General features: G+C 41.4%; 1 protein-coding gene across 2 annotated transcripts; it reads left to right on the top strand.

Moving 5' to 3' along the window:
• Positions 1 to 1,062: 1,062 nt before the first annotated feature.
• LOC106601640 (eukaryotic peptide chain release factor GTP-binding subunit ERF3A) lies at positions 1,063 to 17,178 on the top strand. Of its 2 annotated transcripts, XM_045715422.1 has the most exons (14): positions 1,064 to 1,528; positions 3,493 to 3,540; positions 8,290 to 8,541; positions 8,919 to 8,952; positions 9,099 to 9,176; positions 10,711 to 10,891; positions 11,117 to 11,271; positions 11,570 to 11,710; positions 11,944 to 12,037; positions 12,357 to 12,437; positions 12,718 to 12,891; positions 13,026 to 13,115; positions 13,253 to 13,421; positions 16,338 to 17,178. In XM_045715422.1, the coding sequence occupies exons 1-14, from the start codon at positions 1,336 to 1,338 to the stop codon at positions 16,388 to 16,390; spliced, it is 1,743 nt and encodes a 580-aa protein (XP_045571378.1). In that variant the 5' UTR covers positions 1,064 to 1,335; the 3' UTR covers positions 16,391 to 17,178. The 2 variants fall into 2 exon arrangements, with proteins under 2 accessions (XP_014049456.2, XP_045571378.1); XM_014193981.2 differs by lacking the exon at positions 3,493 to 3,540 and having other exon boundaries at positions 1,063 to 1,528.
• Positions 17,179 to 18,652: the final 1,474 nt, after the last annotated feature.

Raw genomic sequence — 18,652 nt, 5'->3', positions numbered from 1 at the left:
GTGACCAGTGATGTGTTTCTCCCCGTCAGAAATAATCAATGGAAGCAGTATGGGGAATTAAAGAACCCAAATACACACTGCAATGCTCAAACTTTTTCCTCAATGTTATTTAGCCCTGCCTTCGTTGATGCACAGTTTTGTGCTGCTGGAAATTTTGCTAGACATTGTCTCCCCCTAGTGGCAAAATTAGTACTTTGCACCAAGGCCTCAGCTGAACCTCAGCAGTGTCCATACAGAACAAAATTATAAATGCAACATGTAGTGTTGGTCCCATGTTTCATGAGCTGAAATAAAAGATCCCACAAATTATCCATACGCACAAAAAGCTTAACTCTCACATTTTGTGCACAACATTTATTTACATCCCTGTTAGTGGGCATTTCTCATTTGCCAAAATAATCCGGTCACTTGACAGGTGTGCCATATCAAGAAGTAGGAGTATTTCTGTTTGTAATAAAGCCCTTTTGTTAAATCTATAAATGAGGGCCTAACGACTGTATTTCAATTGACTGATTCTATGAACAGTAACTCAGTAAACACGTTAATTGTTGCATGTTGCGTTTATTTTTTTTCAGTATGATTCACGTTTATTTCGATGGGAATGAAAATGACCTAAACTTGCATATGTTTACCTATGTGAAAAGAACTGCAATGACATTAGATACCCACTGTCTGTCAATAGAGAAGGCCTACACTGTGGAAAGAACTCAGAAACTCACATACAGGCCTACACAAAAATATCCAATGATACAGTTTGTTGCAGATGCACTTCCTAGATTTTTGTGCGAGATGTTAATTTGAGGTAATGAAATTGAAGTTTAAACGGGATACGTGTGTTCTGTAAATAATTTTCAGTGTTCAGACTGGCCTTTGAGCGTCTCGTGCAACGTTTGCCGAATCGGAACTAAAAAATGTTGAACCTGCAAGATGGGTCAGCAACGTTGACGTAAAAAGTGTGCTTTCCGTGTATATGGAAATGTAGTTTTCTCGCTTCCTCCATTCCGTTCTTCCGAATAACGGCGACACCTGCAATGCACAGCATCTCCCAGTATGCAACTGGTTGTCGCTCCCATCGGTTGGGGAGAGTCAGCAGCACACGAGGACTTGCTGGGAGTGCTGAGTCGAATCTTGCTTTCGCGTATCCCTCTACCGAGAGAAACCGGCTATTTTATTGCAAGTAAATCGAACACATATTAGACATTAGAGGGGAAGTTTGATATATTTTATCGGGTGACCTCAACAACGGGTTAATAATAGGGGCGGACACTAGCCCGTTCAGCAACTGCGTAACGCAAGTATTTATCCACAGTAGTGAACATCTAGCAAAGACCCACGATGGACCCGAGAGACGCTGCCCCTGATTCCTGGGAACAAGAGGATGATGTTGAGGCCCCGGTCGACGGGAAACTCGATTCCGAATTCGCCGCCCTCAACGTGAATGCCAAACCGTTTGTCCCCAACATAAATGCCGTCGAATTTGTCCCGTCCTTCTTTCAGAAAGGCCCCTCGGAAGATCCTGATTCCGGTGGTAAGTTCGCGGTCACTCACGTTTGCGTTTGGCTAGATGGTTAGCAAGTTAACTTAGTTAGCTAGCTAACAAGCGCCACAACACACATGCGTCTACACTTTAGAGACCGCGTAAAGTAGCTAGTTAACGTTAAAGGCAAGCATTAGTTACCAAATTAACGGTATTTAGCTAGGCTAGTTAGTTAGCAACCGAACGTTAGTTTGTTAGTTAGCTAAGTTACTGTAACGTTAGCTGTATTCGGTAGTTGATGGATTGTTAGTAGCTAATATTTTCTGGAGGTTTTAGCTAACTATAGAAACTTTGTTTCTAACCACTACTTACTAGCTAGTTGCCGATTAGCAAACGTAGCTTGCTTTTAGCCATCTGTCGCCGACAGTGTCTATAGTTACATACGTTAGCTAATATTAACCATATGTAAGGTTTTGGACATTCGAGGTTTTAGTTAACTAGGGAAAGTAGCAAACGTTATCATATTACCAAATGCTAGTTACTGGCATAACTAAGTTAACGTTAGTTAGCCAATCCTATGGCAGTCGTGTGACAATTGCGTACGTAACGTTGGTAAGACAAACGGTCCCAAAAATTTTTTGATTGTCTGCGTGGGCTATGTAGTCATAAATGGCTAGCTAAGACATTCTTGGCAAATTGTGCTTTTTTTTGGTCTATACCCTTCACACAATGTAAGTTAGAATTTCAAGATATGTACCCAACTAGCACTGTAGATAGAAAACTAGTAATTATTTGAACGGGTACAACCTTGCCCCTTATAAATTGCAAGACATGACAACTTTAGGAACTGGTAACTAGTGTTGACATTATTGGTGTGACGTGGACCATCTTACTTTACATACGGTCCATAAGTGGAAGACAAACTTGTGAACAAAGTGTCCCATTTGAGCAGACCAAGAAAGCAGAAATAACAAGTCAGAGCCATTCATACATGTTACTCTTACGTTTTGATGTAATGAAAATGAGCTGTGGCATGTTTTGGTCAGTTCTCTTTTGCCAAATCCAATATGGAGGGGAATATGCAAGGTGCTTCATCTTGAAACATAAATTACCATCCTTTATAGAAAAACTCTTAGATTGTGGTGGTTATGCATTATCTATTAGGCAATACTAACTTGTAAGTCATGAGGGGATTCAAATCTAGCTATTTTCCCAGTCTGATATTTTTGACCTACAGCAGTTTTCTTATCCTTTAACCTCGGCTTGCCTGTACAGGCTTTCTGCTGTTGATGGACATCACCTATGTGTGTTTATACTAAAGATATTCAACCGCTCTTGAGGAAATTGGCTGCCCAGTAAAAGTATAGTAAACATCGAGCTGTTGGTGGGTTAACTTCTTCCGGTGGAGTGTTGTTGCGTATGGATGGGTTAGCTGACAATGTCACAAGTGGTTGACACTTCAATGGGGCAGAAGTCAGATGTTGTGGTTCTGGGTGGCCAGGTGGCTACCAACAATGACAAGAAACTGCCATGTGGGGAATCGTGACTGTCAGCCAGTTTCATCTTGTTCTTGAGACCATGTCTTGTGTTTAGGTGTTTTAACTGATTCCATGTTAACTGAAATTTGCTAGCTAACCAAGAACTGTAACAATGTATTTGAGATCACAAATGCTGATTTTGCACCTTTTTTTTAAATTAACATTTAAGAAATATAGTTCACATGTTGTCAACAATCTAAGCCAACCCGTATGCTTTGCCCCATAGTTGCGCAGGCTTTGGTTGTTGCTAAACAACCAACCTGTCTCTAGTACATATTGCGAACCAGTTAACTGGGGGAACTGGTGTTGCAGTTTGTTGGCCTCATAAGAACTGTATTAGTTGTGACCATTGTGGTAGACTGGAAGAGCGCTGGTCGGTAGATTTCACACCAATCCCACCTTACATTTTATTTGATGAAAAATGTCTGATGAAAGAAGCGTTAATGTGCATACGCTCTACCTCCTTTTTTTTTTTAGCGGTTGTTGAACCAGTTGTTGCCACCATGGAGGTCGCAGAAACTGCAGGTATGTATACGTGTGTGTTTTACACCTGTGGTCATTTTGCTCTGTTCAGCATTATCCATGAATAGCTTTGCTAGCATCACAATCTATGGGCCCAGCCTCTGGCCTCTAACAAAGACCTCTGTAAATCCTGTCAACCCACTGTTCAACGTCCACCAAAGCAACTGTCACTGGTATGAATCACTAATTGATGGTCGTGGGCCTCAGTCTTCTCAATTAGTAGTGACAAAGTTCTGACATGTATCTAGTACAGCTTCTAGAACACATTTTTTGTGCACATTCATTGTTACTGTGGAAGGGTTCTGTATGTCTGATTATGTGTAGATGACCACCAGTTGACTAGCTAATGTCTTGTTACATTATATTTAGACAAGAACCCACCCTCTCTATAAGTACAAATTAAGGTGTGTTGTAATGCCAGTGAATTCTGTGAGGGTGCTGTACTGTGTCATAATAAACAGATTGATGCTGGCTAGCTCTGTCTGCGCACATAGCTTTGGTGCAGACAAAGACCAAACTTGATGTCTGGTGTGGCAACTTGGTGCCTTATTCCATTTGGAGTGGCTGCAGTTCATAATTTTCTGCGAAACGGAAGTTTTGGACTGAAGAGAGATTTCTGCGCATGTGCAGGATCCACTGCGTGCTTTCCCCTCCGAGTCCTTTGAGCTACTGCTCAGTGCTTGCTCACTCCTTGACTCCGCTGCCACTTGTTCGAAGAAACGTTGTTCTTTGTCTGCTGTAACAGTAATCAAAGCGAACATAAGCAAGACACAACAGGCAGTCAGTAGTACGGGTGTAACGCTACAAGATTCCTACTGAGCCGTTTGGTACAGGGACCTTGGTTCATTCCACACAGTGAACCTGAATGAATACATAAATGCTAAAATAAAAATGCTAGGCCTGCGCTGCGTTGTATTCCTCAAGTAAGTCAAAGTTGGAAAAAAAACAGCATTTTGGGCTATTCCGTTAACAACTAGAGCTTATGCGCATGTTGTAATCAAAACTCAAATCGTATTTGGCGCATTTCAATCTGTTCTTTTGTGAGGCGCAGCCGGGAACTAGTTTTGTACGATTGTGAGTGGTGTGTTCAAAAAACCAGGACGATTCTCTGTTGTTTAAATCTCCAGTTTGGAAAACTTTTTGCTTCCCAGAAGATTACAGCAGCAATGAACAGAGTATGTCGCCACTGATCAACAAAAGTGCCTATACAACTGCCAACGCCTCAAACATGACACATTTAAGCCGACTTCACCCCAGTATACCTACCACTGGAGCAAGATGGAAATGCAAAACAGTAACTCTCCCCTCTGTATTCAAGCAACCCTTTGCAGCTGATTCTGCCACGGAAATTACAAGAGCGATAGCTATGTTTTATAGCTGCAGATATTTGCGCCCATTCTTGGTTGTTGAGAAGAATAGGGGGTTTCATCACCTCGTGAAAGTGCTCAAGCCACGTCATGAACTTTGCCCTCTCGCACCCGTTTCAGCAAACAGGTGTTAGTCCCCGTTCTATGTAAGCAAGCTAAAGAGGAAATTGTCAATTAATTGACCAATGTACCCTGTGTTGCCCTTACTACAGATGGATGGACCACCAGGGCTACAGAGCTACTTCACTGTGACAGCCCATCACTTTACCCCGGAGTGGGAAATGAGAACTACTGTGCTACACTCGAGTCACACGTGCGCATATTTTTCTTTGTAAGAAAACATTATAGCATAGGCCTACACAATGTCTGAGTCATGTTTACATATTGATTTCACACACACATTGCACTTTTATTTTAGTGTTGATGGGTAGTCGTGTTTTCATTTAAGAAAATACAAAGTGTTGGTATTCCTGATTGTGCTCTCATCAGGTATTACGACTCATGATCATATATGGAATTTGTAACTGTTGGCATTTAATTTTCCGCTTTACCGAACCGTGACCCCAAAACTGCAATACCCACCTAACTGGGTTTGGTGAACCGTTACAACCCTTGTCAACAGTGATTTTAATATGCAAATGTTGGCTATTGGGAGGCAGAGTTCTTTATCAGTAAATATGTCGGCATAAATCGAAAGATTTCATCACAAAACTCTGATCGTTTTGTGCCAGTGCAAAGTGCAGACTACGTCTTGCTTGTGCTACAGCAATATCTGTTACAACAGACGGCGCCTTCATATATATTTTTGGAATGTTTGTTTCAATCAGCTTTCCAGAACTGAGGCAGATAGACGGGCTACATGTCAATCAAATTGGTTGAGGGTTCAGTAAAGTGTGAGTGAAGCATAGTTTATTTTACTTTTGTCTATTATCTACTTCACTTGCTTTGGCAATGTTAACATATGTTTCCCAGGCCAATAAAGCCCCTTGAATTGAATTGAGTAAAGAGACTTGAGCGTGTGTGTGAAATAACATGTGCAGAACATGATTCGGCTCATTCGTTTTGAGAAGTTAGGGGCGGGGGTGGAAACTCTGTATTTGTAGCCTCTGCCTATTCCATTTTCCACTTTACCCCAGAGTGTGCACTCAACCTCATGGTGAAGTATAATTAAAGTTTTACCGATGAAACGGTTGCATACCAACCATTTGATCTCAATCAGTTTCATGGGGATTTTCATTTAGATCATGAGTTCTACAGTTTGGAAGTAGCCTACAGTTGTCTAAAATGATGAACAGTAACCAGGTTTCCATCCAATTTTTTTTTATGCGAGTAAAGTACGTAAAAAATTTGGGGAACTTTCAAAATGTCGACAAAACTAACTATGCTAGACAATGTGGGATCTTTTTGTTGGTTTAACTGAATTCTATGAAATGTCGGTGGAAACACTTGTGCGCAAATATTATAATAACCATCATAAACTTGGAGTCAGTCGATGACATGTTTGGTCCTCCCACTACGACTCGTTGGGAAAGCATGCGGTTTAGGCCTATTAGGCTACAGATTAAATAAGTTATGAACTTCACAGGGTGGTGAAAGTGCAAGGTGATGAGCTTGATGCTCCTTTCCTATAAATATTAAGGGTCTTATTCTGGTGACATGAGGATCGATGCTTGGATGCCGTTATGACAAATTTTAAATCTCGCTTTTTTTGTCTCACTTTTATATGTGCTCTTTAGCCAAAAGCATGCAGATGGCGCTGTTGGCTAGAGCGAGCGTGCCAATTCCAAAGTTGGCACACGCTATATAATGCACATTTTTTTGTGTGAGAAACCCATCAGTTGAAAATGTGAAGGAAACCCATTTAACTTGTACCGCAAAGGGTATTTTTATGTGCACTGTCATCACGCATAGGTACATTTGATGGAAACCCATCTCTGGTGGGGTCAGATGACAACCCTAGGACATTATGTTATACAATGCATGCATGTTTTGTTCAATCAAGTTCATATTTATATCAAAAACCAGCTTTTTACATTAGCATGTGACGTTCAGAACTAGCATACCCCCGCAAACATCCGGTGAATTTACTAAATTACTCACGATAAACGTTCACAAAAAACATAATTATTTTAAGAATTATAGATACAGAACTCCTCTATGCACTCGATATGTCCGATTTTAAAATAGGTTTTTGGTGAAAGCACATTTTGCAATATTCTCAGTAGATAGCCCAGCCATCACGGCTAGCCATTTAGACACCGACCAAGTTCAGCCCTGATCAAACTCCGATTTACTATTACAAAAGTTTCATTACCTTTGTTGTCTTCGTCAGAATGCACTCCCAGGACTGCTACTTCAATAACAAATGTTGGTTTGGTCCAAAATAATCCATCGTTATATCCGAATAGCGGCGTTTAGTTCGTGCGTTCCAGACACTATCCGAAATGGTAAAGAAGGGTCGCGCGCATGGCGCAATTCGTGACCAAAAAATTCTAAATATTCCATTACCGTACTTCGAAGCATGTCAACCGCTGTTTAAAATAAAAAAAATTATGCCATTTTTCTTGTAGAAAAGCGATAATATTCCGACCGGGAATCTCCTTTTCGGCAAAAAGAGGAAAAAATCACAAAGACGGGGGCGGCCAGGTCACGCGCCTAAGCCCAGAGTCCCTTGATCGGCCACTTGAGAAAGGCGATAATGTGTTTCAGCCTGGGGCTGGGATGACAACATTCAGGTTTTTCCCGGGCTCTGAGCGCCTAGGGACGACGTAGGAAGTGTCACGTTAGAGCAGAGATCCTTAGTAAAAGATAGAGATGGCAAAGAAGTTCCAGAAATGGTCAGACAGGCCACTTCCTGTAAAGGAATCTCTCAGGTTTTGACCTGCCATTTGAGTTCTGTTATACTCACAGACACCATTCAAACAGTTTTAGAAACTTTAGGGTGTTTTCTATCCATATATAATAAGTATATGCATATTCTAGTTACTGGGTAGGATTAGTAACCAGATTAAATCGGGTACGTTTTTTTATCCAGCTGTGAAAATACTGCCCCCTAGCCATAAGAGGTTAACAAGCTTACTCGTAGAACAATCCCCTCATGGCTAATTGGCTGTAACTGTACTGTATGAGTACTCTGCATCATTGCCAGCCTGTAGTGTAGCCCTAGTTTTGTCCTTTGAATAGGAAATCCTTTGTCAAACTAATGACATTTTTTTTAATCTATCTAAACTAAAACATTTGTAGAGATACTTAATTTACCAAATTCTTAGCTACGGTGGTAGGCTTTTTCACATCAGACCTGAGACCAAAGGAATCTATTTTCAAACTCAAATCATGAATACTTATTCCACACCACTAATGCGCTGTTCGGTTTGTCCATGGTCAGCCCCGGTGGAGAACGGCGACTCTGAAATGACCACAGAGGAGACATGGGACCTGAAAGGGGTGGAGCCCAATGAGGAAGAACCAGGAGGAGGGCCTGGTGGCAACGGGGGACCAATAGTTGTTGAGGAGATTCTGGAGGAGGAAGTCCTGGAGGAGGAGGAGGAAGATGTGCCAATCATGCCTAAAGTGGTAGCCCTCCCACCAGATGCGCCCAAGAAGGAACATGTGAATGTGGTGTTCATCGGTCATGTTGGTGAGTGGGGGCACATCTGCTTGTTTCTTCCTCTTTTTCATGGCTATTGCAGTGGTTTCACATACTATCATTTAGGTGTGTGGGTCATCTCTGAGTTGCTCTGTTATTTCTTGGGGTTTCATTTGATCCAATAAAACATATTTATTGGCAGCCCTATATAACATCCATAGTGTATAGTTGTCACTGTCACACCTAGATTGTTGATTGGGGGGTCTGTCAAAGAAACAAATCTAGGGGAAACGATGCTATTGCCTTAATAGGAAACAGTGAAAAGGCAATGTTTTGTATTTTCATTTAATCAGCCCTGTTACAAGGCTAGACAGCACAGGCCATTTTTATCTGCTCTCACCACTCCGTTGTCCCTCATCTCTCCCTAGATGCTGGCAAGTCTACCATCGGAGGACAAATCATGTGAGTATTTATCTTTCTGTTGTGGTTATGATTCATTCAGTCCAATGGGGCTTTTAACACCTGTTGCATTTCTCACCACCCCTCCACTCTTTGCTCCTTTCCCCCTCTTCATCAATCCCTCTGGTTATCCCCTTCCTCACTGGTAGGTATTTAACGGGCATGGTGGAGAAGAGAACTCTGGAGAAGTATGAAAGAGAAGCCAAGGAGAAGAACAGGGAAACCTGGTGAGTTACTCTGCTTTTTACCAAAAAAATATGAAATGGCATGACTAATCTCTATGGGCTAGGTGGGACGCAGGCGTCCCACCCGTGGTGCACTCCATCAACAGCAGGTGCATTTCAAGAGCGGCAAATTTGAATCCAAATAAATGTCAAAATTCAAATTTTTCAAACATACAACTATTTTACACCCTTTGAAAGATAAACATCTCCTTAATCTAACCACGTTTTACGATTTCAAAAAGGTTTTACGGCGAAAGCATAAATTTAGACTGTTAGGACAGTACATTTACAAGAGTTGTGTGTAATGTTTTGTCAATTCAAAGACAGGGTCACCAAAACCATAAAACCAGCTAAAATGATGCACTAACCTTTTACAATCTCCATCAGATGACACTCCTAGGACATTATGTTAGACAATGCATGCATTTTTAGTTCTATCAAGTTCATATTTATATCCAAAAACAGCGTTTTACTATGGCATTGATGTTGAGGAAATCCTTTCCCTCCAATAACCGGCAGTCAAGTCAGCATCACAAATTAAATAATTAAAATTAGAAAACATTGGTAAAATATTATATTGTCATTTAAAGAATTATAGATTTACATCTCTTGAACGCAATCAACTTGCCAGATTTAAAAATAACCTTACTGGGAAATCACACTTTGCAATAATCTGAGCACTGCGCCCAGAAAAATACGCGTTGCGATACAGACTAGTCGTCATGTTGGGGAGATCTAAAATCGAAAATACTATGTAAATAATCCATTACCTTTGATTCTCTTCATCAGATGTCACTTCCAGGTAATCACAGGTCCATAACGAATGTAGTTTTGTTCAAAAAAGCTCATCATTTATGTCCAAAAATCTCCGTCTTGTTAGCACATGATCTAAGCCCGCCGGACTTCACTTCATGAACGAGGGGGAAAAAATATATTTACGTTCGTTCAAACATGTCAAACGTTGTATAGCATAAATCATTAGGGCCTTTTTAACCAGAACATGAATAATATTCAAGGTGGACGAATGCATACTCTTTTATAACGTATTGGAACGAGGGTACCCAACATGAACTCGCGCCAGGTGTCTAATGGGCCATCATCGTTCCATGGCTCTTGTTCGGTCAGATCTCCCTCCAGAAGACTCAAAACAATTTGTAAAGGCTGGTGACATCTAGTGGAAGCAATAGGAAGTGCCAAAATATTCCTCAGCCCCTGTGTTTTTCAATGGCATAGGTTTAAAGGTAATACAACACATCAGGTATCCACTTCCTGTCAGAAAATGTCTCAGGGTTTTGCCTGCCAAATGAGTTCTGTTATACTCACAGACATCATTCAAACAGTTTTAGAAACTTTAGAGTGTTTTCTATCCATATATAATAAGTATATGCATATTCTAGTTACTGGGTAGGATTAGTAACCAGATTAAATCGGGTACATTTTTTTTATCCAGCCGTGCAAATACTGCCCCCTAGCCCTAACAGGTTAAAGCCTGTCAGTATAACAAGGGTTTAACCCTCTCCCTTCCTCTGTCTGCCAGGTACCTCTCCTGGGCTCTGGACACTAACCAGGAGGAGCGAGACAAGGGGAAGACTGTGGAGGTGGGCAGAGCATACTTTGAAACTGAGAAAAAGCACTTTACCATCCTGGACGCGCCAGGCCACAAAAGCTTTGTGCCCAATATGATCGGAGGAGCGTCGCAAGCTGACCTGGCTGTGCTGGTGAGTCCATAGTATCATGCTGTTGTGGCTGCAAATACCAAAATATTCAGTTGAGAGACCAAGATCTCTTGAAATGGTTAATGTAAACATTATAAAAATAACAATTTGAAATTAAGAAGGAACAATGATAAATATTTGTTACTTGATCGTAAAATTAATTTTGAAATCTACACAGCAATGTCATGGTTCCTTGAATGATTTTCAATGTGTATTTCTCCTGCCTAGGTGATCTCAGCCAGGAAGGGAGAGTTTGAGACGGGCTTTGAGAAGGGTGGACAGACACGGGAGCACGCCATGTTGGCCAAAACGGCGGGGGTGAAGCATCTGATCATCCTCGTCAACAAAATGGACGACCCCACAGTGAACTGGAGCCTAGAGAGGTGCGCAGTTACCACTTAGAGCACAGAAATGACATCACGCTACAGGAAACTGGTAGTCATGAGTGCTTGCTTCAGTTTACATTAACATGAAAACACCCATTACAGACAAGATGATATAGTGATGGTCAAAGCCTAGGGTGGAATCCTTTGTTAATGTAGGGTCTTTGTAGAACTTTAACGGAAATCATGCATACATTGACATCATTACAAGATTTGCTCGAGAGTTTAACATTTATTCTCATGCATCTGAAATCCATCTCAACCCACAATTAATTTTTTCTTTAACCTGAAACCTCAGGTACGAAGAATGCAAGGAAAAACTAGTGCCATTTTTGAAGAAGGTTGGCTTCAACCCCAAGAAAGACATTCACTTCATGCCCTGCTCTGGTCTCACAGGAGCCAACCTCAAGGAGCCTGTTGAGTCGTGCACTTGGTATACGTGAGTATCACCAGCTTTTACACTGCTGTTCCTGGGCTGTGTTCACTAGGTACGAAACGGAGAAAAACAGTCCAAAATGGAGAGGTACTATCTGTTCTTCTCCAGTAAGAAACGCTCCTTCCTTCTCTGTTAACGAAGCCACGCCAAAGGTACTATGACGTTCAAGTGTGAATGGATTGAATATTCTCCTGACTCTACTGTCCTGACCTGTTTATCTCCTCTCTGTCTGCCAGGGGGTTACCATTCATTCCACATCTGGACAGTTTGCCAAACTTAAACAGAGCGAGCGACGGACCAGTCAGATTACCCATCGTAGACAAATACAAGGTGAAGACGACTACATTATGAAACCTTAATATTTTTATTCTATTGCCATAAATATGGCAACCAACTCATTATATTTAAGTGTTTATTTAGATATGGTTGTCCTTTACATGACAGTATTTTGATGGTCAACAACTAGTGAGCCATGTCATTCGTACGGCCCACATCAGCAGCTACACTACATGTAACATCCAATTTCCTGGTAATAAAAAGCCTATTAAACAACAATAGTTTTTAAGCCTCTCACACTACTGTAGAAGACCTTTTTCTGACTTGGGTTACTTAATCTGGCCTCTTTCTGCTGTTGTTCCCCACCCTATAGGACATGGGTACTGTCATCCTGGGGAAACTGGAGTCAGGGTCCATCAGTAAAGCACAGCAGCTTGTCATGATGCCAAACAGGGTAAGACATTCTCCAGCAGCCTGCCATGGAACATCCAACGCCCATCAGAGCATTAGAGCTATAGCTAATCCTTGCTAATGGGGTGGCAAGTATCTTAAGCCAGAGTTGTTTAGTCATAGCTATTTTTTTCTCGTATTTTCCAATTGTCTGTGCCACATGGTATCTCCCTCTTGTTTTTTTGTTTTTTAATCATAAAGGTGTTCGCTCCATCTCTTATTATGAACGTGTGTTAATGGCTGCGTATCTCTTCCATCCTTCCTCCTTCCATCCCTCCCTGTAGCACACAGTGGAGGTGTTGAGCCTGCTGAGTGATGACGTGGAGACAGACGATGCTTCTCCTGGAGAGAACCTGAAGCTGAGACTGAAGGGCATCGAGGAGGAGGAGATCCTGCCAGGCTTCATCCTCTGTAATGCTGAGAACCTCTGCCACTCTGGACGCACCTTTGACGCCCAGGTACGCCAGTCACCACGCCACCACAGATACTAAGGCGGTTGGAGTTGGACCGTAGTCCTGTCTGAATGTCGCCCTAATGACAAACATATTGGATTTATTGGTGTTTGTTTTTACTCAGTTTTGTGTTCTCACAGATTGTCATCATTGAACACAAGTCCATTATCTGCCCTGGTTACAATGCTGTCCTCCACATCCACACCTGCATCGAAGAAGTGCAAATTACGGTAAAGATACTGTCATAACTTACAGAAGGAACCATCTTAATTTTGAATCTGCAATGTATTCCCTTTGAACTGCACCTGACAAAGTGTTTTAAAGACATGCCACTATAGTTATTGTGATGGTTCCGCTCCACATCTAGGCCTTAATCTGTCTGGTAGACAAGAAGTCGGGTGAGAAAAGTAAGACGCGACCGCGCTTTGTGAAACAGGACCAAGTGTGCATTGCCCGTCTGCGCACCGCCGGAACCATCTGCCTTGAAACCTTCAAAGACTTCCCCCAGATGGGACGGTTCACCCTTCGGGATGAAGGTACGGGCCTCTGCCATCACTGGGACTGTTAGTAGGCGGCAGGTAGCCTAGTGTTGAGCCAGTAAAGGAAATGTCTCGGTCGAATCCCCAAGCTGACTACTTGAAAAATTGCGATTTGCCCTTGAACAAGGCACTTAATTCTGATTACTTATGTAAGTCGCTCTGGATAAGAGCGTCTCTTGAATGATGAAAGTGTATATATACAATTTTAGTAGTCCCTAAATGGCCATGCTGGAAGGAACAATGGTTTAAATGTAGTCCAAACTGAAACCAAGTTTAAAGTAGGGCTGGGTGATATACCGTATTTTATGATATACCGGTATTGATGCAGGGACGGACCGGTTTGGGTTTTTACTTTACCTTCTATACCGGTATTTGAATGTTTGGTTTGTTAAATGTGATATGCCATGTGTAATGTCAATTTTTATAGCTTACTTCGCAACTTGAGTCATCTCTCTCCGCTCTTTCTCTCGGTGCCACTTTCCCCACAGACCTAGCCACGCCCCCTGTCACTCAAGGAGCGCGTTTGATGTTCCTTAACTTCTCTGGGCAAGGTGGGACGTGACCGTCCCACACTATTCAACAGCCAGTGAAATAGCATGGCGCGAAATACAAAACATCAAAAATATCATAATTTCAATTTCTCAAACATACGACAATTTTACACCATTTTAAAGATGCACTTCTCCTTAATGTAACCACATTGTTGGATTTCAAAAAGGCTTTACAGCGAAAGCAAAACATTAGATTATGTTAGGAGAGTACATAGACAAAAATAACCACACAGCCATTTTCCAAGCTAGGATATATGTCACAAAAACCCAAAACACAGCTAAATGAAGCACTAACCTTTGACGATCTTCATCAGATGACACGCCTACGACATCATGTTACACAATACATGTATGTTTTGTTCGATGAAGTTCATATTTATATCCAAAAACTGCATTTTACATTGGCGCGTGATGTTCAGAAAATGTATTCCCACCAAAACTTCCGGTGAATGACCACATCAGTTTCCAAAAATACTCATCATAAACGTTGACAAAACACATAATTATTTTAAGAATTATAGATACAGTACTCCTTTATGCAACCGCTGTGTCAGATTTTAAAATAGCTTTTTGGCGAAAGCACATTTTTCAATATTCTGATTACATAGCTCGCCATCAAAGCAAGCTATACAGACACCCGCCAAGTTCTGGGGCAACCTAAACTCAGAATTAGTATTATAAATATTCTCTTACCTTTGCTGATCTTCGTCAGAATGCACTCCCAGGACTGCTACTTCCACAAGAAATGTTTTTGTTGGAAATAATACATATTTATGTCCAATTGCCTCCGTTTTGTTCGTGCATTCAGAGCACTATCCAAAGGCAGAGACAAAAAGTCAAAATGTTCCATTACCGTACTTAGAAGCATGTCAAACGCTGTTTAAAATCAATCTTTATGGTATTTTTAACGTAAAATTGTGATAATATTCCAACCGGACAATGGCGTATTCATTCAAGGAGAAAAAGAAGGAACGGCGTGCTCGCGTGACCGCGTATATCCAATCCCTTTGTCCACTCAGTAACTGAGCTCCTATTATCTGCCCAGTAACAGGAGAAAGCTGAAACTACTTTCTGAAGGCTTTTGACAGCCAATGGAAGCCTTAGGAAGTGCAACGTAACCCCACAGATACTGTAGTTTCGAAAGGGACTAGAAAGAACTTCAATTCGCAGATCCTCCACTTCCTGGTTGACTTTTTCTCAGGTTTTTGCCTGCTATATGAGTTCTGTTATACTCACAGACACCATTCAAACAGTTTTAGAAACTTCAGAGTGTTTTCTATCCAAATCTACTAATAATATGCATATTCTAGACGCTTGCGTCCCACGTAGCCCATAGAAGTGAAGTTATTTTTTTTTTGTATCTGTACTTTACTATTTTTATTTTTAACTATTTTTACTTCACTACATTCCTAAAGAAGAAAATATACTTTTTACTCCATACATTTTCCCTGACACCTAAAAGTGCTTGTTACATTTTGAATGCTTGGCAGGACAGGACAATGGTCCTATTCACGCACTTGTCAAGAGAATATCCCTGGTCATCTACTGCCTCTGATCTGGAGAACTCACTAAACACAAATGCTTTGTTTGTAAATTATTGTTGAGTGTTGGAGTGTGCCCCTGGCTATCCGTAAGCAAGAAAATGGTGCAGTCTGGTTTGCTTAATGTAAGGAATTTTAAATTATTTTAACTTTTGATACTTAAGTACATTTTATCAATTACATTTACTTTTTATACTTAAGTATATTTAAAACCAAATACTTATACTTAAGTAGTATTTTACTGGGTGATTTTTACTTGGAGTAATTTTCTATTAACGTATCTTTACTTTTACTCAAGTATGACAATTGGGTACTTTTTCCCACCACTGCAATTGAGTGCAGGAGATGCAGAAATGATAAGTGCTGACATTTGTTTTGGTTGAAGTTAAATTGACAGTATAAAACAATCAGAATGGGGAAAGACTCATTGAAATCACTTAGAATGTATGTGTTGCCAACCTAGGATTACTCACTACTCATAAAGCAAATGTAGAACTTTTATTCAAAAACTAAAAACATTCCTACCGCCAATTTTTTTTAAAATGCCGTGATAGAATATTTTGGTCATATTGCCCAGCCCTAGATTAAAGTCTTAGTGGTTGAGTTGCATTCGTGGTGAAAAAGTACTGTTGGTTGGGGAGTGGGGTAGAGGGGATGTGTCATTCATTGGGACCCTAAAGAGGGAGAAAGTCTGTAGGAGGGGGTCAGAGAGTGGAGGGGCTCCACTTATAAAGTTTTGATTTTAATTTAAAACTAGCCCATTTGGACATGAGTAGACCGGGGCTTTGCTGTTAACCTACGTCTCTGTGTCCTCTCCCCAGGTAAGACCATTGCCATTGGTAAGGTGTTGAAGCTCGTTGCTGAGAGGGACTGAAGCAGTTGCATGGGAGTCCCCGGTCACAGTCCGGCACCATGGTGGGGTGGGGGTGAAGAGTGGGGTCAGGGGTCATCGATCGGAACAGGCGGCGGTGACGGCAACTCTGCTCGCGGCCCTCCTCTCTTCTCTCCGCCCCTTGACCTGTCGATGATCAGCTTAAAAAACGTATCTGAAAAAGAAACCTGTTTTTAAGCAAATGAAAAACGAGATCAAGTACACACAAGTCAGCTTTCTCATATTGAGAGCTCAGCTATGCCATTTTTGGGTTAGGCCCCGCCCCCAAACCCATTCCCTCACACCCCTAGTCTGGTCTACTCATGACCATAAAACACAATTGTTTTCTCTTCCAGTTTTTTATTTTTATTATTTCTTCTTCCATCATTAAATTTACAATGGCAGCATTTATATCTGTAACCAGACGAGGACCAGGATTTGCTTGTAATACAGAAAAATATATTATTTACAAAAAAAGATGGTTTGAGAATTTAACAAGTTGAAACCAAAATGTTGTTATCTTGGTTGTACAAAGGGTTGCAAATATCCACTAACTTCCCAAAATTCAGAATCAGGGTGGAATAGGCGGGAAATCCGGAATCTTCCAGCCAAGATTTCTGGAAAACCTGGGAATTTTGCGAAAATTAATGGATTTTTGCAACCCTAGTTGTACATGTCTCCCATTGCTTTTACCCACTTTTGGTTTCTCTTATATGGCGTTCTGGCAGTGTGCCTGAGCGCCTTCACATGTTATAAAAGGAAACTACTATGACAATAAAATATAAAAATTGGAGAAGTGCTAGTTCTTTATTTGGGCTGTTTCACAGAAGTGTTTAACGTTGGAGGAAAAATATTAAATTTGTCATTTAATCTTTATCATGCATACCAAAGATTCTTTACCCTGTTTGAAAGATGGAATTTAGTAGAGCTGTTTCATGGCACAAGTGTGTTCGGGCAGTCCTTTTCAAAGCCTACAATACTTCATTTCAACCCATACAGAATGTGCCCTACAGCTGGATATTTGCCTGTGTGTAATGACCACTTGTGTACCTTTTTGTACTCTTCTAAATTACATGACCAGCAGGTGGCGCCTCTCCCTTTCAAGTTTTACTTGAATGGATATTGTTTTAATCACAGATCAATTTAATAAATCAAACATGACTTGTATTTACGCAAACCTAATTATCCATACACAACTGACATCTGGACCCAATTAGAATGTGTCTATAATACTCTCCCATACCATAAATTGCCCATTCTCCATAAGCATCATGCCCTTTTCAAACTTAAATTCTATCAATTTGTAGCATTCAAATGTACAATATTCAATTGATTTTATTTGTAGAATTTTGCCATCAGGCCCCACCAGAAACAGTCCTGATGGCATGGCCCTGCCATAGCCCTTCCAGCTGACATCTTAGAAAGAATATTGTGATGTTCCATTTTCCCATAATACATAGCCTAAAATGCCATGTGGGGAGAATATACTGTATGTCAACAGGGCACAAACAGGAGCAAAGCAGAGATTGTCGTGACATGGTGGAGGGACACAGAGCGGGATGGGGAACTACAGGGTGGGGTCACTGTTCTGTGTGGGTGTGGCTTTGGCCATAGTAGTGGTTTTGACAGTAGTCGTCAGAGGAGCAGCCAGCCAGCCTCTGACCAACACTGGGCAAAGAGCAAGAGACAACACAGGCGAAACGCCTAATGGTAAGTGAGGACATTGTTTTTTTTTTGTTGTTGTTTTGAATTAAATTGAAGACTGCACGATTTGATAAAATATACAAATGGGATGGAATTTCTTTTTCCATGTAGTTTTATTGCAATTTGAACAAGTCAAATGAGATCTGAAATAGTGAGTTCTGCAATGACAGATTGGTTGATAAAATACTAAACCGTACATCTCTGAATGTATGTCTGTGAAGTACCAGTGATTGATAAAGTCCTATACTTTTAAGTGGTGTCTGATCTGGTATCCCTTCCTCAGCACAACCCAAGGATGCAATCCACAGTGGTCACCGTGTCAGACATGGATCGTAAAACCAGCCGCACCAGCACCAACCATGAGACCCGGGACACTGAAGCAACGACCCCACTGAACCATGTCCCTGACGGGGTCACCCTGGGCACTAACGTCCCCTGCTGGTACTACTTCACCAGGCCCATCCTGGCCATCCTTATCGGCGGAGTGCTGTTCGGCTTGGGCACGGCCCTCTCTCTGCTCTACTTTACCCAGGTGGGGAACGTGCCCTACCTGCTGGGTCC

Source organism: Salmo salar, chromosome ssa03, assembly GCF_905237065.1.
Source record: "Salmo salar chromosome ssa03, Ssal_v3.1, whole genome shotgun sequence".
NCBI classification, from domain to species: domain Eukaryota; kingdom Metazoa; phylum Chordata; class Actinopteri; order Salmoniformes; family Salmonidae; genus Salmo; species Salmo salar.
The sequence above is the reverse complement of the archived record's forward strand: the minus strand, read 5'-3'. Positions and strand labels throughout refer to the sequence as shown.